This window comes from Arachis ipaensis, chromosome B10 (genome assembly GCF_059453495.1).
Source record: "Arachis ipaensis isolate K30076 ecotype BB chromosome B10, ASM5945349v1, whole genome shotgun sequence".
NCBI lineage: Eukaryota > Viridiplantae > Streptophyta > Magnoliopsida > Fabales > Fabaceae > Arachis > Arachis ipaensis.
The window spans coordinates 90,831,328-90,853,271 of NC_142435.1; the positions used below are offsets into that span (position 1 = coordinate 90,831,328).

The 21,944-nt window shown below is 39.6% G+C and overlaps 1 protein-coding gene and 1 non-coding gene across 2 annotated transcripts; one reads left to right on the forward strand and one right to left on the reverse strand.

Moving 5' to 3' along the window:
- Positions 1–8,321: 8,321 nt before the first annotated feature.
- Positions 8,322–10,063, reverse strand: LOC107621996 (cyclin-dependent kinase F-4-like). Its single transcript, XM_088487830.1, has 5 exons — positions 9,972–10,063; positions 9,839–9,891; positions 9,673–9,739; positions 8,629–8,716; positions 8,322–8,342 (listed from the first exon to the last, which is right to left on the reverse strand). The coding sequence occupies exons 1-5, from the start codon at positions 10,061–10,063 to the stop codon at positions 8,322–8,324; spliced, it is 321 nt and encodes a 106-aa protein (XP_088343956.1).
- Positions 10,064–20,587: 10,524 nt separating this feature from the next.
- Positions 20,588–20,691, forward strand: LOC148580834 (small nucleolar RNA R71). The gene has a single exon (XR_015895714.1). It is a non-coding gene; the product is annotated as a small nucleolar RNA R71 (small nucleolar RNA).
- The last annotated feature ends 1,253 nt before the right edge of the window (positions 20,692–21,944 follow it).

Genomic DNA, 21,944 nt, shown 5'->3' on the forward strand with positions numbered 1-21,944 from the left:
GAGTTTGAGTTGAGGTGTGAAGAGGGTGGAAGGTACGGATAGATGAGGAATTTGGTTGGTTAGGAAAAGGTGTGATGAAGGGATTTGGATGACGAAGGTGTGTAGTGTGAGGAATGGGATTTGGAATGTGAAGGGAAGTACAGACTAGGACTCACTTATATAAGGAAGTAATGAGTGAATGAAAGGTGTAGATTGACGAGGTGGTTGTGTGATGGACGGATGGGGTTTAGCAATGGTGAGCACAAGGATCACCAATTTTATGATAGGTTGGTTCAGTTTCCAAGCTATCCTTCTTCTAATGTTGCATGGCCACATTTTCCAATGTATTCCCCTTGAAGACAAGTGTGTACTATCTTTCTTTTGTGTTATCCGAACCCTTCAATTTCCCCATCAATGCTTCTTGAATTATTAACTATTTTTAAAAGCATGTAAAACATGGGTTGCCTCCCATGAAGCGCTTCTTTAGCGTCACTAGCTTGACGTTCTGCCTCCATCAGGGTGGTTGGTAGTGCTTCAAGTCCTTTCCCCTTGCAGTAAATCTATCTCCATTGGCTTCATCAAAGATCTCCACATGTTCCAAGGAGAGAACTCTATTGATGGTAAAAACTTAAGGTAGCTGAGATGGGATGGTGGGGAGATCGGGGGGAATGGCTGGGGAGTAAGCTGAGATTACTTTATCCCCTGGGGAGAAGTCCTCTGTAGGGATCTTCTTGTTCCTCCATCTCCTTGGTACCTTCTTCTTTGTTCCTTTTGATGTTGCCTTGCTCTTTGTGACCTCCTCTTCCAAATAGGTTTTGTTGCTGGTCTCATATAGCTCTAGTGGTTTAGGTTCCTCCTGATTTTCTTTGAGCTGTGACAGCTGCTGATTGCCTTGTTCCTCAACTAAGGGGATTCCCAGATGTACTGGTTGTGCTTCAGTACTTGTTTCTTCCTTCAGTATCTCACTGTGATCTTTGCTTGGTTCTTTGTTCTCTTGATCTGTTTCTTGTGAGGGCCTGAAAACATTGAAAGTGAGTTGTTCATCATGAATCCTTAAAATTAGCTCCCCTCGCTCCACATCTATAAGTGCTCTAGCTGTAGCTAGGAATGGTCTTCCCAATATGATTGGGTGGAGATGACTCTCTTCCATGTCCAAGATGACAAAGTCTGTGGGCAGGAAGTATTTTCCAACCTTCACCAGCATATTTTCAACCACTCCTACTGCTTGTTTTTAAGTTTTGTCAGCCAGCCTGATAACTACATCTGTGGGTATTATCTCATTGATCTGCAGCCTCTTCACAAGGGATAAAGGCATTAAGTTGATGCTTGCTCCCAAATCGCAGAGTCCTTTATCAAACATTGTTTCTCCTATAGCACAGGGGATGTAGAAACTCCCTGGGTCCTTCCTATTTGTAGGCAGCTCTGGTTGAATGAGAGCACTGCACTCCTTATTCATCACTATTGTTTGTCCTCCCTTGAGTGAGCTTTTCTTGGTCAGCAGCTCCTTCATATACTTAATGTATGAGGGTATTTGTTGGAGGGCCTTGATGAATGGTATGTTTACATGGAGAGATGCAAACATGTCAAGAAACCTTGAGTATAGTCTCTTCTCTACACAACCATTTAGTAATTGGGGAAAGGGTGCATAGAGTCTCAGCAGCTCCTTCTGTGTCAGCTCCTTCTGTGTAATTGTGGTTTCTTGATGATTCTCCCCCTGCTTTCCTGCTGAAGTATCTTCAGGTTGTTCTAATGGGTTGTTCAGCTCTTCCTTAGTCTCCTTATTACTTATAGTAACCATCTTGCAATCTTCCCATCTGACTTTCTTTGCTTCACCTCTCGGATTTTTCTCTGTGTCACTTGGGAAGCTATCAGTAGGTTTGGGAATCTACTCGGAGAAGTATCCCACTTGAAATTCCAGCCTCTTGATGGTGTCTCCCTGATTCTTGATATTGGCTCGCACCTCCTCCTTGAATACTTTATTATCTTGAATCTCTTTGCATATGCCCTCAAGTAGAGTCTCAATTCTGGAGAGTCTATCTTAAGATGATAGTGGGTTGGGATTGGAATGATGAGAAGGGTTGTTTTGGTTTTGGTATGGATGTGGAGATGTGTTGTTAGGGTGGTGTTGATATGATCTCTGTGTGGACTGTTGGTGAGCTGCATGGTTGTTGGGGTTGTGACGTCTCTGATCTTGGCTTTGATCTTGTTGATTTCCCCACCCAAAGTTTGGGTGATTCCTCCAACCAGGGTTGTAGGTCTTGGAGTATGGGTCATGATTTTGCCTAGGTGAATTCCCAATGTAGTTGGCTTGCTCCTGACTACCCTCTGCTTCTTCATCCTCTCCTTCTTGGGTTGTTGATGAGGTGGTGATTGCTGCTACTTGGTTCCTCTCTATCTTCTTGGTGAGGTCAGCTAATTGCTTGGTAATGAGCTTGTTTTGGGCCAGCAGTGCATCTACATTGTTTAGCTCCATCACTCCTCTAGTGTTGCCTCTTTCGGAGGCATAGAAGTAGTCATTCTCTGCTACAGTCTCAATAACATATATGGCCTCCTCAATGGTCTTTTTCTTGTTTAGAGATCCCCCAGATGAATGGTCTACTGCCTTCTTTGATTCATAAGAAAGGCCTTCATAGAAAATGTATAGCTGCACCCATTCATTGAACATATCTGGTGGACACCTTCTTGTCAGGTCCTTAAACCTCTCCCATGCTTCATATAGAGTCTCACCATCTTGCTGCCTAAAGGTTTGCTCCTCAGCTCTCAGCCTGTTGATCCATTGAGGAGGATAGAATCTTGCCAAGATTTTATTCACCACATCTTCCCAGGTTGCTAAACTCTCCTTTGGGAAGGATTCCAGCCATTTAGATGCCTTGTCCTTGAGTGAGAAAGGAAACAGAAGTAATCTATAGGTGTCAGGATGAACACCATTAGACTTCACAGTATTACATATCCTCAGGAAGGTGGTTAGATGTTGATTGGGGTCTTCTTAGACACTCCCTTCAAATGAACAATTGTTCTGAACAAGGGTGATGAGCTGTGGCTTTAGTTCAAAGTTGTTGGCATGTATGGTTGGCCTTTGGATGCTACTCCCGCAATTTTCTGGGTTTGGATTGATGTACGAACCCAGAACCCTTCTCTCTTGCCCAGCCTAATGTGCTGGACCTTCTTGGCCATGGTTGTGAGCCTCTTCTTCATGATGGTTCTCCATATTCTCCTCCATGTCTGGTTCAAAGTATTCCTCCTCTTCCTCCGCACCAACTACTCGTTTTCCTCTTGCTTCCCTCCTTAATCTAAGGAAGGTCCTCTCAGGTTCAGAATCAAATAAAGTTGAAGCCCCGCTTCTTCTCCCTGTCATATAACCAACAAGGCACAGGCAAGGAAATAGATGCAGAAACTATTCTTGTTAGAAATGTTGTTAGTATGAGTGATGTAATATATCGAACAGTTAGTGGGATAGTGAATTGAATTGTAAATAATGAAGAAAGAGGAGTAGGGGAAGGGGAAGAAAATAACTGAACAGAAAGTAAATTACTCAAATGAACTTGAATCAAACAAAAGAAAAATGCTCAATCTAGTTATCCTCCAATTTAATCATTGTTGATACAAAATCAATCCCCAGCAACGGCGCCATAAACTTGATGCACGGAAACTTGTCTCTCAACAATTTTCCTTCGGCAAGTATACCGAATTGTCGTCAAGTAAAAACTCACAGTAGAGTGAGGTCGAATCCCACAGGGATTGATTGGTCAAGCAACTTTAATTGGAAGAATGTTCTAGTTGAGCTAAGTAGAATTTGGTTTGAGAGTTGCATGAAATTAAATGGCAGGAAAGTAAATGGCAGGAAAGTAAATAGCAGAAAATGTAAATGCTGGAAGTAAAGAGCTGAAAATAAATGGTGAAAAGTAAATTGCAGGATTGTAAATGGGAATGGAGAAAATGCTCATAAAAGTAAATTGCAGAAATTAAAAAGAATGGGTAAGATCAGAATGGGGAATTCACTGGGTTTAGGAGATGTTGCATTCTCCGGATCAAGTTCATTTTCATTTCTTCCTCAATCAATGCGTTCATTGATCTCCTTGGCAATCTTAAGTGATCGAATTACAATTCCTTGTAATTCAATCTCTCAAATCTTGATTAATAGCCAATTCCTTGGTCAATTGCTCATGAGAAGAGATAAAGTATGGTCACTGATTATACCACATGCATTTCCAAATCAAGTGTTGGTAGAATTATAGTCACCATATCCTTCCAACTCCAATTTGGTCCAACATGAGAAAGCATTTCTAGCATGATCTCTTCATTCCTCTTCCAAGGTTCAGAAGAGATCCAAGTCTGAATAGCTTCTTTTCCAAGATAACTACCCAATTGGATGAAGATTGAAAGCTTTCTAGTAAAATCAAGAGAAAAGATAGAAGAAGAATAATGAAAACTAATATTGATCCATCAAATTACAACAGAGCTCCCTAACCCAATGAAGGGGGTTTAGTTGTTCATAGCTCTGGAAATGGAAAACAAAGATGGAAGATACATTCTCAAAAATAAACTAGAAGTGCAGAGTAAATTATACAGAGAGTAGTTCTCAAATTTCCAACTCCCCAAAAAGCTTTCTTTCTAATTCAAAACTACCCCTATATATACTACTCTTCTGATCTTCTAGTTGGTTCTTCAAGTCTTGGATATGGACCTTTGGATCTTGAGTTTGAAGCAGTTATCCTCTTCAGTGGGCTTAGCTTTACTTGCAGAGAGAAAGTGTGAATTAGGCAGGGTTTTTAGCTCAGGACATTAGTGGCGTTAACGTTAAGTGAGAGTGTGGGTTCGAGAACGTTAGTGACAATCACCTTTTTCACTAACGTTCCTAACCCAGGGATGATCCACGTTAACTTCAACGTTAGTGGCACCAACGTGACCACTAACGTTGCCTCTTGGTCCTTCGCACACGTTATTGGGACTCACCTTTTCCAATAACGTTGACAGTCCTCCCTTCCCCCTACGTTAGAGTCCACGTTAACTTAGTTAACGTGGCTCTTAACGTAGGCTTGCCAATCCTTCGAGAACGTTAGTGACACTTACCTTTGTCACTAACGTTCCAAGATGCCCCTACTTCCCAAGTTAGAATCCATGTTAACTAAGTTAACATGGTTTCTAACGTGGTGATGATAGCCATCTCCAACGTTAGTAACATAGGTGAGTGTCACTAACGTTGGCTCATCATCCTTTCCTCCACGTTAGCTTCCACGTTAACTAAGTTAACGTGGGAGTTAACGTGGCTCATAGTGGCTCATTGTGGCTCATTCCAACATTAGTGACAAAGGTGAGTGTCACTAACGTTGGTGATTATTTGCTTTCTCCACGTTAGCTTCCACATTAACTAAGTTAACGTGGGAGTTAATGTGGCTCAAAGTGGCTTAGTCCAACGTTAGTGACAAAGGTGAGTGTCACTAACGTTGGCCATTCTTTTGCATCCCAACGTTAGAGTCCACGTTAATTAAGTTAATATGGCCCTTAACGTGGCCAATATGAGCTTGGTCTAATGTTAGTGACAAAGGTGAGTGTCACTAACGTTGGCTCTACTTTCTTTTTCCACGTTAGAGTTCACGTTAACTTAGTTAACGTGACCCTTAACATGGGCTATGATGGCTTCGAGGACGTTATTGGCGATTACTTTTCTCATTAACGTTGCAAGCTAACTCCCATTCCACGTTAGTGGTCACATTAGTTAGACTAACGTGGCTGCTAACATGGTTCTCTCTTGCTTCCTTTGTCCTGAAATCAAGCAATAAAGTGCATCAAAGTTCTAATCCTCATCATGAGACATGCATCATCCAATTTATCATTTAATTCATGCAAAATTCTTATGAAATCATGTAAGGTGCACCATGCTTGCTTGAATCAAGATATAAGTGAAATTTTACCCAAAACTTGCTTATTTCCTAAGAAAATGCATGAAACTACCCTAAAACAGTAAAGAAAAGGTCAATGAAACTGGCCAAAATGCCCTGGCATCACTCACATCTATCCACTCTTCCCCATACACCCCACCTACCTCCAAAATTCAAAGTCTTTTCCCTCCTAAACCTAACCCTAATGGCCGAAACCTACCCTTCCCCCCACCCCTATATAAACCCCTCAACACTAATCCATTTTCACACATTACAACCTCCACTTCTCCCCTTTGGCCGAATACACCTTCTCCCTCCATCTCCTCCATTTTCTTCTTCTTCTACTACATTCTTTCTTCTTTTGCTCGAGGACGAGCAAACCTTTTAAGTTTGGTGTGGTAAAAGCATTGCTTTTTATTTTTCCATAACCATTAATGGCACCTAAGGCCAGAGAAACCTTAAGAAAGAGAAAAGGGAAGGCAAATGCTTCCACCTCTGAGTCATGGGAGATGGAGAGATTCATCTCAAAGGTCCAACAAGACCACTTCTATGAGGTTGTGGCCAAGAAAAAGGTGATCCCTAAGGTCCCTTTTAAGCTCAAAAAGGGCGAGTATCCAAAGATCCGACAAGAGATTAGAAGAAGAGGATGGGAAATTCTCTCTAATCCTATTCGACAAGTCGGGATCTTAATGGTTTAAGAGTTCCATGCAAATGCATGGATCACTAGAAACCATGATCAAAGTATGAACCCGAATCCAAAGAATTGGCTTACAATGGTTCGGGGGAAATACTTAGATTTCAGTCCAAAAAATGTAAGGTTGACGTTCAACTTGCCAATGATGCAAGAAAATGCATGCCCTTACACTAGAAGGGTCAACTTTGATCAAAGGTTGGACCAAGTCCTCATGGACATATGTGTGGAAGGAGCTCAATGGAAAGTTGACTCAAGAGGCAAGCCGGTTCAATTGAGAAGACCAGACCTTAAGCCTATAGCTAGAGGATGGTTAGAGTTCATCCAACGCTCTATCATTCCTACTAGCAACCGGTCTGAAGTTACTGTAGACCGTGCCATCATGATCCATAGTATCATGATTAGGGAGGAAGTGGAAGTTCATGAGATTATACCTCAAGAACTCTACAAGGTGGCTGACAAGTCCTCCACTTTGGCAAGGTTAGCCTTTCCTCACCTCATTTGCCACCTCTGCAATTCGGCTGGGATTGACATAGAGAGAGATATCCTCATTGACGAGGACAAGTGCATCACTAAGAAAAGGATGGAGCAAACAAGAGATCATGGACCTCAACAAGAGCATGAGGAAATTCCTCACCACGATATCCCTGAGATGCCTTAAGGGATGCACTTTCCTCCACAGAACTATTGGGAGCAAATCAACACCTCCCTAGGAGAATTAATTTCCAACATGGGACAACTAAGGATGGAACACCAAGAGCACTCCATCCTTCTCCATGAGATTAGAGAAGATCAAAGAGCTTTGAGGGAGGAGCAACAAAGACAAGGAAGAGACATAGAGGAGCTCAAGAACACCATTGGTTCTTCAAGAGAAAGAAGACGCCACCCTCACTAAGGTGGACCCGTTCCTTAATCTCCTTGTTCTTATTTTTCTATTTTTCATTTACTATGCTCTATGCACTACAAGAAAAACACCCATTTAGGTACACTTGAAAAGTGTAGCCAAAAATGAAAAAAAATGATGCCTTAGGCTACGGCTACGCTTTTTGGGCTACGGCTACGCTTTTTGGGGTGATTCCTATTCGGCCGTTGCCTATTCTCAAAGGCTACGCTTTTCAACACTACTACATCACTTGTAAAGCGTAGCCACATTGTATACCATAGCTACTTTTTATAAGTGTAGCTTTAGGTCCCTCTTTTTTTTTTTTTTTTGTATACTATAGCTACTGTATATAAGTGTAGCCTTAGGTCCCTCATTGTTTTTTTTTATTTTCTATATATATATATATTCTAATAATTTTTTTTAAAACCTAATATTTAGTAATATGATTATATATATAATCCTATTTTTTTAATTAAATTGGTCAAAAATTATAAAATAAAAATAAATACATAATAATACCATACAATATTCTTTAAATAATAAAAATTATCCTTTAACAAAATATATTTATAATGAACTAAAAATATTGAGATGATCATAAATGAGTATTCATACATCTCACACTAAATTAAATATACCCATATCAAAATATACATTAGACCACTTAGAATTTACTACTAATAAACTATAAAAAACCAAAATATTGTATTCTACATAAGTATCTTCTAATAAAAGTTATTAATCTTCTGATAGAAGAGAAAAAAACAAATTGATGCCAAATAGAGCACCTAACATCTGCGACTGAATTGAACATATATTGAAGCAAATTCTTGGCTTCTCCCATTGAGCGCAACTGATTCCGGCGTCCTCTATTCGTAAAGGCCCACTCTCATTTTTTTGCCTTGGAAAGCTGAGAAGTCATTGCCACAAGTTAATTAGATGATATGCTTAACATGCCATCAAAGAAAAGAGTGCAGGTGTCTCCATATGTCAGGGATCATTAGTGACATAGTAGTAAAGTTAACTTACCAACTTGACACATAGTGATATCTTTCAAGAACTAAATTGAAAGTATTGAATCTTTAATCAGTTTAATGAACCATATCGACTTATGTGTGATTTTTGATAATCCAATTTTAATATTATCTCGTGAATCAAGTCACGTGAGACCAAATAGGTTAATTGACACTACTTACCAATACCTTCAATGATAGTTTTTCATCACTTAGAATAGACAATTTGCTTCCGAAAACTAGCTTTGATACATCAGGTGCCTTTGATGACCTGCATTATTATCCAACAACTCATATATTTTGTCACTTTCTCCTAATAAAGGAAGAAACAAATATGAATGATGATGATTCATTAGTTAATAGTACCTAGTTTCATCAACACAGAAGGAAGTAGAAGTAGAAGTAGTAATAGTTGTAGTAGTTGAGGTTCCATTTCCATAATTTGAAAGACAGAAATAAATTGGTGTTAGTTCAGAAAGTTGGTCATTTGCAATAGCCAAAATGCCAAATGGTCCAAAAAATATGTCCAACTGAACAACAAAAAATAAATAAATAAAAATCAGGAAAATGTAAAGTAAAACCATGATTATTGTGAGATACAAGTTGTAACAATACAAGCAATAACTATGGAAAAATCCTGTGTTGCAGGGCCAATGTGTAATGGCACTACTGTGCCAGGTTTAACCAATAATTCCTTAAATTCATCACTGCTAAGTCTCAAGCTCTCTATTTCTTCCACTGGCCATTGAAGCAAATTAGTTCCAGTCTTCTTGTCATACAATACTGTTCACGAAATAGTCTGATTCCAGCAGCCAAAACACAAACATTTGTGGATTAGAGATTCTTACTAATTAAAGTAATTTACCCATCAATATATAAGATCAAATTACAATGTGTCAAACTTTTAAAGTTGACTTTTTGTGCTACTAAAGTACTTGTTTTCTATTTTCTTTCTTTTCCTTTTGAATTCAGGCATTATCATATTGAAATTGGTACAGTAGGTCAGTAGCACATGTTTGAAAGTGCCATTTGAAACTTGAAGTAGATTCACAAAAACCAGGACTGAGAATTATTAGATAAACATTACCAATCAAGAACACATAACACAACATAAGGAACCAAAAGAAGATAAACATTACCAGACACTTAACATCGATAACACGACATAAGATCTTCGACGGAAGATCGTATTTGAGAGAGAGAGAGAGAGAGAGAGAGAGAGACTACCTGGCACCAGGGAAAAGAGGACGAAGAGAGAACAGTTCAGCCATTATAGCACCCATTGCCCACATGTCTAAATGAGTGACAGAAAATTCAGTAAATAAAATGGTACTTATCATCACTCCAAACAGTATTAATTTGATCATTATCGCTGTTTAAAGCATATACTTACCAACTTTGGAGCTATACAGATAAGATTGAAGTAGCACTTCAGGAGCACGATACCTAACAGAAGCCAGCGTACAACTTATAAACTGCACAATACACAACTGAACAAATTACATACAAAAGTTGAAAGCACTTACCACCGTGTGGAGACATACTCAGTGTAGGGTGGTTGTGAACTGATCTCACGTGCTAGGCCAAAATCAGAATAGACCATAGTATAAATCTCCATTTGCTGCACAATAACAACTTCATTAAAATGTCAACCTAAATGATTCATAATTGATAGACAAAGCTAGGTAATTCTTGAGAAGTTTGAAAAAAAAAGCTAACATACTCAAAAAGCATGTTCTCTATTTTATCATATAGCACATTTAACAAAGGATTCGGATGCAATGATAAACGTACCAGGCTTCAGATAACGGTGGAAGTATCCCCACTGGTGCATATAAGAAAGACCTTGGAAAACTTGAAAACACCAATTCCTAACTTCACCCTCAGAAAACATCTTCTCCCTGTCTTTCATAAGTTGGTACAGGTTGCATTCCTAAATCACCCAAAAAATTGAAACATCAATTACTGGACTTTGCACAAGATGATGCAGACCACATCTAATGAGGAACTGGCCACCCACCATGTACTCAAAAACAAAGTACAGAATGTCACTTTCTCGAATAACTTCCTTTAGCTTCACAATATTTGGGTGGTTCATTTTTCTTAGTGACTGCAAACCAAGAGAAATTGAAGTAAGTTATAAACAGAAAATAAAAAGCCATATAGCGATAATGTTAGTCCTCACAGCAGTGGCCATGGTTGCAGCAAAACAGAATATTCAAATTGGATAGGAATTAAAAGAAATTACAACCCTGGGATTCAAGATAAAGTAAGGACTAGAATTAAAATCAGAATATGGAAACCATAGCGGTGATAAAATAGAGCATACAAATTCAATCTAATCGATGGCAGCAGCGGTGGCGGAGCAGGACGGCATGAGAGCAGACCTCGCCCTTCTCCCCCTTATCGCGTTTCTGCTCCTTTGTCTTCCGTGCATCGCTCATGCTTTCCACTCTCCTCTGCCCTAATCAGCGTTGACTGTGTCTGTGGTGACGAAGGCTTCGGCGGTTACCATGAAGTGCGGCGGCGCGTCGGTGGCCATGGAAGCACCGCGACAACAAGGCGTCACCTCCGTCCTGCGCGACGCTCCTCCTGATTCTCCTTCTCTCAGGCACGACTCTTCCTCTCCAAACGACGCGATGGCAGTGACAGCACCAAGTCCCGCGGCGAGATGGCGACGCGGCGAGACACGAGCGGCGGGCTCCAGGCCGGCGGTGGCGGCTCGCGAGGACGACGACAACGAAGCGGCGATGGCCAGTGGCGCCGGCGCAACCTTCCTCTTCTCTTCTTCCCCCTCGGTTCTCTCTTTCTCTCCGCTATCCCTTTTCCCTCTTTTCCTTTTACTGCTGCTGTGTCTTAGGTTGAATTAGGAAGAAAGGAAAACTGCTGCTGTGTATTGGTCAGAGAAGGGAAACTTTGGCGGTGGCTAGGTTAGAAGGGGTTAGGGCTTTTTGGGGATTAATTTAGGAATTAGGGTATAATTTGGGACAAAAGTGAAATTAAAAATTTCGGGTAAATTGGGGTTTGGTCAATTTTAATAAAATTAAAGTATATTATAAAAAATTAAAATCTAATTTGCTCTTTTAAAATTATTTTAAAAATACTACTTAATTATTAATTTACTAATCAGTTTTTAATCAAATATTCTAATTTTAAAATTAGAAATATAATTTATTTTCTGTTTATAAAAATTAAAGTATTAAATTCTAAAATCTCAATTATTTAACTAAATCGTATAAAATTCTTATTCTTTTACAACTGTTAAGTTGTATAATTTAAATATATAAAATTATTCAATAATTATAAGATTAAGTAAAATTTTCAATTTAATTATCAAAACTTGATTTAATTACTTTTAATAAAATAATTTCTAAAAATAAAATTTTTAATGAATATATAAGTTGAAATTAACTCGTAGTAATATTTTTCGAAAATTTTGGATCTTACATCTTTTTTGATGGTGAGAGGGTTTCTGAAGGCTACTAAGTGTGAGTTTTGAAGGGACAAAAATTTGACTAAGTGTGTGAGTTTTCTTTTGAGAAAGTGAGGAAAAAAATTTATCAAGTGTAAGCTTTTGGCTTTAGATACATTAGGCATCACTTTTAAAGTGCACCCAAAACTTAATAAATAGGCTACCCTTGAAAAGCACTCTCTTTAATACAAAAATTGAACTCGTAGATATCAATATACGGCTACGCTTTATAAGTGATTTCTATAATACCTAAGGCTACACTTTTTAAATGATGCCAGAATTGTGTTTCCTTTTCTTTTATAAAAAGGCAACACTGAGAAAAGCGTAGCCTATTCTATGAATAGGCTACGCTTTTCAAATGTAGCTTAAAAAAAGTGTGGCTGAATGGGTATTTTTCTTGTAGTGATGTTTATTTATGTTTGTGTCTTTACTATATGATCATTAGTGTTTAAGTGTCTATGTCTTAAAGCTATGAATGTCCTATGAATCCATCACTTTTCTTAAATGAAAAATGTTTTAATTACAAAAGAACAAGAAGTACATGAATTTCGAATTCATCCTTGAATTTAGTTTAATTATTTTGATATGGTGACAATACTTTTTGTTTTCTGAATGAATGCTTGAACAGTGCATATGTCTTTTCAATTTGTTGTTTATGAATGTTAAAATTGTTGGCTCTTGAAGAATAATGAAAAATGAGAAATGTTATTTGATGATCTGAAAAATCATAAAAATGATTCTTGAAGCAAGAAAAAGCAGTGAATAGAGAAAAGCTTGCGAAAAAAAGAGAAAAAATTGATGCACGGAAAACTTGTCTCTCAACAAATCTCCCTTCGGCAAGCGTACCGAAGTTGTCGTCAAGTAAAAACTCACAATAGAGTGAGGTCGAATCCCACAGGGATTGATTGATCAAGCAACTTTAATTAGAAGAATGTTCTAGTTGAGCGAATCCAGGATTTGGGTTGAGAGTTGCAGAAAATAAAATGGCAGGAATGTAAATAACAGAAAAGTAAATGCTAGAATTAAAGTACTGGAAGTAAATGACTAAAAATAAATTGCAAAATTGTAAATGGGAATGGGGGATTTGCTCATAAAAGTAAATGGCAGAAATTAAAGAGAATGGGTAAGATCAGAGATGGGGAGTTCATTGGGCTTAGGAGATGTTGCAATTCTCCGGATCAAGTTCATTTTCATCTCTTCCTCAATCAATGCACTCATTGATCTCCTTGGCAATCTTAAGTGATTGAATTACAATTTCTTGCAATTCAATCTCTAAAATCTTGATCAATAGCCAATTCCTTGGTCAATTGCTCATGAGAAGAGATGAAGTATGGTCACTGATTATATTACATGCATTTCCCAAATCAAGTATTGAGAGGGTTATAGTCACATACCCATCCAAACCCAATTCGGTCCAGCATGAGAAAGCATTTCTAGCTTGATCTCTTCATTCCTCTTTCAAGGTTCAAAAGAGATCCAAGTTTGAATAGCTTCTCTTCCAAGATAACTACTCAATTGGATGAAGATCGAAAGCTTTCAAGTAAAATCAAGAGGAAAGATAGAAGAAGAATAATGAAAATTAGTATTGATCCATCAATTTACAACAGAGCTCCCTAACCCAATGAAAGGGGTTTAGTTGTTCATAACTCTTGAAAATGAAAACAAAAATGGAGAATACATCATAAAACTAGAATTTGCAAAGAAAGTAAAATACAGAGAGTAGTTCTCTTTTTCCCAGCCTCCAGAGCTTCTTTACAATTCAAAGCTACTCCTATATATACTACTCTTCTCAGCTTCTAGTTTACTCTTCAAGTCTTGGGCCTTTGGATCTTGAGTTTGAAGCAGTTCTTTTCTTCATTTGGGCTTGGCTTTGCTTGCAGAGAGAAAGTGCTAAGTGGGCAGAGATTTCAGCTCAGGACGTTAGGGGTGTTAATATTTAGTGAGAATATAAGTTCGAGAACGTTAGTGACACTTAACATTGTCACTAACGTTCCAATGCACCCCTTTGCCTTACGTTAAAACCCACGTTAACTAGGTTAACGTGGCTTTTAACGTTGCCTTGTTAATCCTTCGAGAACGTTAGTGACACCCAACATTGTCACTAACGTTCCAGTGTGCCCCTTCTTATTTCACGTTAAAGCCCATGTTAACTAGGTTAATGTGGCTTCTAACGTGGTCCTTGCCAACCTTCGAGAACGTTAGTGACACTCAACATTGTCACTAACGTTCCAATGTGCCCCTGGGTCTCACGTTAGAGTCCACGTTAACTAGGTTAACGTGGCCTCTAACGTAGCCATCTTTAGCCATCCCAACGTTAGTGACAATATTGAGTGTCACTAACGTTGGCTCATCCTTCATTCCTCATCCTTAGCTTCCACGTTAACTAAGTTAACGTGGAGGTTAACGTGACTCTTGGGGGTTGTGTGGTTGCTTCAACGTTAGTGACAATGTTGAGTGTCACTAACGTTGTCGACAACTCTTCATCCTTTACGTTAGTTCCCACGTTAACCAAGTTAACGTGGGAGTTAACGTGGTACTTTGCATCATAGGCCAACGTTAGTGACAATGTTGAGTGTCACTAACGTTGGCTTCTCTTCCCCCCTTAACGTTAGAGGCCACGTTAACTAGGTTAACGTGGCTTCTAACGTGGCCACTTATGAGTAATTGCCAATGTTAGTGACAATGTTAAGTGTCATTAACGTTGGCTCAACTTCTCTTCTCCACGTTAGAGTTCACGTTAACTTAGTTAACGTGACTCTCTAACGTGGGCATTGATGGCTTTTTGAGAATGTTATTGGCAATCACTTTTCTCATTAATCTTGCAAGTTACCTCCCATTTTCTTGCTTCCTTTTTGGTCCTGAAATCAAGAAATAAAGTGCATCAAAGATCTAGTCCAAGTCATGAGTAATGCAACAAAATATTTGTCACTAAACTTATGCAAAATCCTCATGAAATTATGTAAAATGCACAATGTATGCTTGAATCAAGGCATAAGTGAATATTTACCTAAAACTAGCCTATTTCCTAAAGAAATGTATGAAACTATCCTAAAAATAGTAAAGAAAAGGTCAGTGAAACTGGCCAAGATGCCCTGGCATCACAACACCAAACTTAAAGCTTGCTTGTCCCTAAGCAAGTACTGGAACAAGAGAATGATGAATGGAATATCCAGAGGAATGAGTCATCCTTGTGGAAGTCATATTACTGATTTTATGGTGGTTTCATGCATAGCAACTTAGGTTCATTCCATTACTGGCTTTCAGACCATTATCATGTCCCTAAACACTTACTTTTTTTATATCTCATGAGACTTTTATTCATTGATCCTTTTATTGTTATTTCAAGGGTTATTTGTGTTATTTAGGCTAAGTGCTCTGTAAGGGGGCAACTCTTTAAGATAAGCTTTCAACCAACACTCCCGAACCAGTTGGTTCAAGGTGCTAGGTGTTGAAGCACCCCTAAGGACTTACTCCCTCAAGTCTCTCCCCCATACATACACACCACAGGCATATAGTTTATTTATTTTCTTTTCTTGAGACCTTGGTGTCCAGCACCTCTTTGGGTTACTAAATGCTCTGTAGTGAGGGTTACTCTTGATAATGGATTTTCAGCTGATAATCCCGGGTTAGTTAACCCATGTTACCAAGTGATAAAGCACCCCTAAGAGATTATTCATCCAAGTAGATCCCTCACACAGGAGCACCACAGACACTTGCCTTAATGGTAAAACCATTGATGCCTAGCCTTATTGCTTACTCTTTTTCTTTTGTTTTTCACTTCCATTGTTCTTTCCCTTTTTTCTTCTTAGGATCTTGTTATTAACTTAGTCTCATGAGTGTATTCAAAGCATGGTATTCAGGATAGATAGTTGTCCTCCTAGCCTTGTGGTTGAACCAACTTAGCTAACTTATGACTACCCCAAAGATTCATGAATGCACCTCCACATTAGGAACCCTACTCTGGTCTTTTAAAAAGATAAACATTCTCTTCTTTAATTTGATTCAAAAGGGACAAGCTTACAAGTAAATAAGGGAATGATGCAGTGACATTTAAACCAGAAATCATGGACCTATTCAGAAGGACGATTTAAAAGACAGAATTTTAAAAAGTTTAAACATAACATGGAAGCAGGTTCTATTTCATACAAGATCTTCCTTATTTAAAGCATATAAAACAATGAACTAAAAAGAACTCCACCACCTTTCATTCATGTGGATGTCTCTGCTCCCCTCCTTGCTTGTCCTCATTGTGTCTCTCTTGAATGCTTGTGCTTCCACTTCCTTTGCCTTTTCCAAGCAGCTTCTTCCAGAAACCACCATCTTCCATCTTCTTCTTGAGTGTCTCCTTTTGCTGTTTCACCATCCTCTCTTCTTGTTCTACAAAATCTTTTTGGACTTCATCATATGTAGGGATGGCATAGTGTAGCTGATGCATATTACTGGTCACGTAGTTCAACTTGGCTTGAGTATTTACATAGAACTCCTCCCTATGTAGTTGCCTCCCTTCATTGAGTACACTGAGCTCATTGAAAGTTTTCATTTGGGCTATCTGCCGCTGGTTGAGTTCTTGCAAGTGCTTCTCTTGAAGTTCTTGCCTCTCATTCACTTGGTTGATGGCTTGAGTGAGCCGGGAGTAGTGTTCCTGCTGCTGCTCCATTTGTTGTTTTTGCCATGCTTCTTGTTGGCTCAGCCAGTTGGTTTGAAGGTTCAGCATTTGCTCTTGTCCTTCCATATGTCTCTGTCCCAAATCTTCAATGGCTCTTAGAAGGTGAGTCATATTCAAGTTGGCTGGGTCATGATGCTCTTCTTGTTGATATTCTTCTTGATGATATTCCTCTTGATGAGCTTCTTCCTGGGCCCTTTGCCTTCCTATATGTGGCCTTCTTAGTTGCTGAGCCGGTGTGGTATAGACCATTCGCTCGAGTGTGACTGGCCTCCCTGGGTTCACCCAGTCTGGGCTGCTGTCCTCAAATATTACCTTGGCCTTGTTGCACAAGCGGGGAATGGTACTGGGGTACCAAAGTCTGGCACCTGACTCAGCTTTCTCAGCTGACTCTTGAATCCCTTCGGCAATGAGCTCATGCACCTTGATTTCCCCACCTTGCACTAAGCATTGTACCATAGTGGCTCGATTGATGTTAACCTCTGAATTATTAGCAGCTGGTAGGATGGACCTCCTTACAAGCTCAAACCACCCTTTGGCCTCAGGGTGAAGGTCTCCCCTTTTTATGAATTTTGGTCTCCCATCTGAATACCTCTCCCAGTCAGCGGCTATGACACAGATATCTGATGCTATTTCTGAGAGCTCATCCTTATCGGGGCTTCTACTTATCCTTCCCTGATAACTCTCCTCATCAAAATGAGGTGATTACAAGTGAAGAGCTCTTGTTATGGCACTTGGGTTGAAGTCCACCTCCTTTCCTCTCACATAGCTTTTGAAGGTTGGGGCTTTGGTCTTATCCTCTCTAACTGCATTTGCATAGAATTCTTTGATGAGGTTTCCATTGATCTTCCCCTCTGGACTGGTGAGCAATTGCCACCCCCTCTGTTCGATTTTTCTCCAAATCTGTGGTGATTCATTGGCATTGATTTGGAAGATTAATTCTGGCAATATCCTTCTAGCACTTATCTGCTCAAATTCATGCTCATGAAAGGCAGTTTTGAATCTCTTGTCATCAAAAGGAGCACTCTCCATAGGCCCTTTTCTCTTTTGCCTCTTTGAGCTTGATGATGCCATGACTTGAATTGTTGTTTGAGGGGATTTGGGGCTTCGGATAGATGAAGATTGGGTTGGTTAAAGCAATTTGTGATGAAGAGTTTAGTGTGCCAATAGAAGTGTGGAGAGTGGGGATTTGGATGTGAGGAGTGAGCATGCACTAAGGTTCACTTATATAAGAAAATCATGAGTGAGTGAAGGGTGTGGATTGCATGAATGTTTACTAGATGGACGGATGGGGTTGTATATGAAGGAAAGAGAAGGATCATCACTTTAATGAGAGTGATTGGTTCGGTCTTCAAGGGTTTTCTTTCTCCAATGTTGCATGGCAGGGTTTCCCCATGCGTTTCCTCTTGAGACATGTGTGTAGTGCTCTTCATTAAGTGGCGAAATCTCCCCCATTTAATTGTCCAATCAATCCCTTTTTATGCATCTTTTTCTTTCCTATAAAGACAAACTAAGTAGAGTAATAAAAGATATTAAAATGACCATATAAATTTTATGGCTAATATTAATAAAGGGGAAGAAAAGATTTGATTGTTTATCTATGAATTCCAACTAACTAACTAACTATTGGTGGGTCCTTATATGCATTTTGGTGGCACTATGAGGTTACACCAAACTTAGTTTGAATCACTGTGATGAAAGTTTTGTGTTCAAAGCTCCCAAGACTAGCATGCAACTTGGTTTGCTTTGAACACCAAACTTGTTCCTCACTATATTCTGCATAAGAAGATTTTCACCAATTGTTTGTTAAGTTTGGATTGAAGCTCATAAAGATTGACTTATTCATTATCATCTAAAAGCATATAAAACATGGGTTGCCTCCCATGAAGCACTTCTTTAGCGTCACTAGCTTGACATTTTTCCTTCATCATGGTGGTTGGTAGTGCTTAAAGTCCTCCCCTCTTGCTGTGGACTTGTATCCATTGGTTGGATCAATAATCTCCACATGTTCCAGGGAAAGAACTCTGTTGATAGTGAAGACCTTGGGTAATTGAGATGGCACAGTAGGGAGATTAGGGGGAATATCTGGGAAGTAGGCTGAGACAACTCTATCCCCTGGAAAGAAGTCTTCCGTAGGGATCTTCTTGTTCTTCCACCCTCTTGGTACCTTCTTCTTTGTTTCTTTTGAGGTTGCCTTCCCCTTGGTGACCTCTTTTTCTAAAGGAGCTGTGGTGCTGTCTTCACCTGCCTCTAGAGGTTTAGGTTCCTCTAACTTTTCCTTGAGCTGTGGCAATTGCTGTTTTCCTTGTTTGTCAGTTAAGGGGATCTCAGAATGAACTGGCTGTGCTTCAGTGCTTGTTTCCTCCTTCAGTGTCTCATTATCATTTGTGCTTAGTTCCTTGTCCTCTTGATCTGTTTCTTGTGAGAGTTTGAAAACATTGAAGCTGAGTCGTTCATCATGGATTCTCAATATTAGCTCCCCTTTCTCTACATCAATAAGTGCTCTGGCCGTAGCTAGAAATGGTCTTCCCAATATGATTGGATGAGTGTGACTCTCTTCCATGTCTAGAATGACAAAGTCTGTTGGGAGAAAGTACTTCCCAATTTTTAGCAACACATTTTCCACCACTCCTATTGCTTGCTTTTGAGTTTTGTCAGCCAGTCTGATAATGACATCTGTGGGCATTATCTCATTGATCTGCAGCCTCTTCACCAGGGATAAGGGCAGTAAGTTGATGCTGGCCCCTAAATCACATAGTGCTCTATCGAACATGTTTTCACCTATGGCACAAGGTATATAAAAACTTCCTGGGTCTCTTCTTTTTGTAGGCAACTCAGGTTGAATAAGGGCACTACATTCCTTGTTCATCACTATAGTCTGCCCTCCCTTGAGTGAGCTTTTCTTGGGAAGAAGTTCTTTCATATACTTGATGAATGCATGCATTTGTTGAATTGCCTTGATGAATGGTATGTTCACATGCAGAGATGCAAACAAGTCTAGGAACCTTGAGTATATTCTTTTTCCCACAGCACCATTGAGCAGTTGAGGGAATGGTGCATAGAGCTTCAGCAGCTCTTGTTGTGAGATTTTTCGTTCTTTGTGATCTCTATCCTCCTCCTTTGTTGAGTTGTCTTCAGGTTGTTTGCACACTTTGCTTTGCTTGTCTTCAATCTCTTGATCACTTGTAGTGACCATTTTGCAATCTTCCCATCTTACTTTCTTTGCTTCTCCCTTGGGGTTTTTCTCCGTGTCACTTGGGAAGCTATCAGTAGGTTTGGGAATCTTCTCAGCTAAATATCCCACCTGAAATTCCAGCATCCTAATGGTCTCTCCCTGGTTCTTAATATTAGCTCGCACCTCCTCTTTGAACACCTTATTTTCTTGAATCTCTTGGCATATTCCTTCAAGTAAGGCTTCAATCTTAGAGAGCTTGTCATCAATTGATGAGTGATTCGGAGCAAACGTGTTGTTTTGGTTTTGATAAGTATGTGGATAAGTGTTGTTGTGGGGGTGTTGAGATGTCCTCTGGGTGAATTGCTTTTGATCTTGCTCACTTCCCCACCCAAAGTTTGGGTGGTTTCTCTATCCAGGGTTGTAAGTCTTGGAGTATGGATCATAGTTTTTCCTTGGTGAATTCCCAATGTAGTTGGCTTACTCCTGACTCCCCTCTGCTTCTTCGTTTACTCCTTCTTGTGTTGTTGATGAAGTGGAGATTGCTGCTACTTGGTTCCTCTCCATCTTCTTGGTGAGGTCAGCCAGCTGCTGGGTAATGAGCTTGTTTTGGGCCAACAGAGCATCTACATTGTTTAGCTCCATCACTCCTCTTGTGTTCCCTCTTTCGGAAGCATAAAAGTAGTTGTTTTCTGCTACTGTTTCAATAACATCTATGGCTTCCTCAATGGTCTTCTTCTTGTTCAAGGATCCTCCAGATGAATGGTCTACTGCCTTCTTTGACTCATACGAGAGCCCTTCATAGAAAATGTGCAGCTGGACCCATTCGTTGAACATGTCAGGTGGACACCTCCTTGTTAAGTCTTTGAACTTCTCCCATGCTTCATACAGAGTCTCACCATCTTGTTGCCTGAAGGTTTGAACTTCAGCTCTCAGCCTATTGATTCGTTGAGAAGGGTAGAATCTTGCTAAGAATTTGTTCACCACATCCTCCCAAGTTGTCAAGCTCTCTCTTGGGAAGGATTCCTGCCACTTGGCTGCCTTGTCTCTGAGTGAGAAGGGAAATAAGAGCAGTCTATAGGAGTCAGGATGAACACCATTAGATTTCACTGTGTCACATATTCTTAGGAAGGTGGTCAAATGTTGATTGGGGTCTTCTTGAACACCTCCTCCAAACGAACAGTTGTTCTGAACAAGGGTGATGAGCTGTGGTTTAAGTTCAAAGTTGTTGGCATGGATTGTTGGCTTTTGGATGCTACTTCCACAATTGCCTGGGTTTGGATTAATGTAAGAGCCCAAAACTCTTCTATCCTCTCCAGCATGATTTTCTCCACCTCCTCTGCCATGGTTGTGAGTCTCTTCTTCATGATGATTTTCCATGTTTTCTTCCATGTTTGGTTCAAAGTATTCCTCAAACTGTTCCTCCTCTTCTTCAGCACCAACTACTCATTTTTCTTTTGCCTCCCTCCTTAGTCTAAGGAAGGTTCTCTCCGGTTCAGAATCAAAGGAAGTTGAAGCCCCGCTTCTTCTCCCTGTCATACAACCAACAAGTACAAGCAGAGAAAATAGGTGCAGACAGTATTTGTGTCAGAATTGCTGTTAGTTGTGGGTGATGCAATATATCAAACAGTTAGTGGGTTAGCAAACAGAATTGAAAATAACAAAGAAAAAACAAAAGAGTAGAGGGAGAAGGGAAGAAGTATAACTAAAACCAAAAGTAAATCACTCAAACAGAAAATGAAATTCACAAAATAAAATGCTCAATCTAGTGATATTCCAATCTAATCATTGTTGATGCACAATCAATCCCCGGCAACGGCGCCATAAACTTGATGCACGGAAAACTTGTCTCTCAATAAATCTCCCTTCAGCAAGTGTACCGAAGTTGTCGTCAAGTAAAAACTCACAATAGAGTGAGGTCAAATCCCAAAGGGATTGATTGATCAAGCAACTTTGATTAGAAGAATGTTCTAGTTGAGCGAATCCAGGATTTGGGTTGAGAGTTGCAGAAAATAAAATGGCGGGAATGTAAATAACAGAAAAGTAAATGCTAGAATTAAAGTACTGGAAGTAAATGACTAAAAATAAATTGCAGAATTGTAAATGGGAATGGGGGATTTGCTCATAAAAGTAAATGGCAGAAATTAAAGAGAATGGGTAAGATCAGAGATGGGGAGTTCATTGGGCTTAGG

Bases quoted from the DNA above. Each gene is read 5' to 3' on its own strand.
- LOC107621996 (XM_088487830.1), bottom strand. From the start codon at position 10,063: ATGGAGATTTATACTATGGTCTATTCTGATTTTGGCCTAGCACGTGAG. The intron at 9,892-9,971 runs GTAAGTGCTTTC...GGCTTCTGTTAG, and splicing joins GAGTATGTCTCCACACGGTG to GTATCGTGCTCCTGAAGTGC. The intron at 8,717-9,672 runs GTAGTCTCTCTC...ATAATAATGCAG, and splicing joins CCTCTTTTCCCTGGTGCCAG to GTCATCAAAGGCACCTGATG.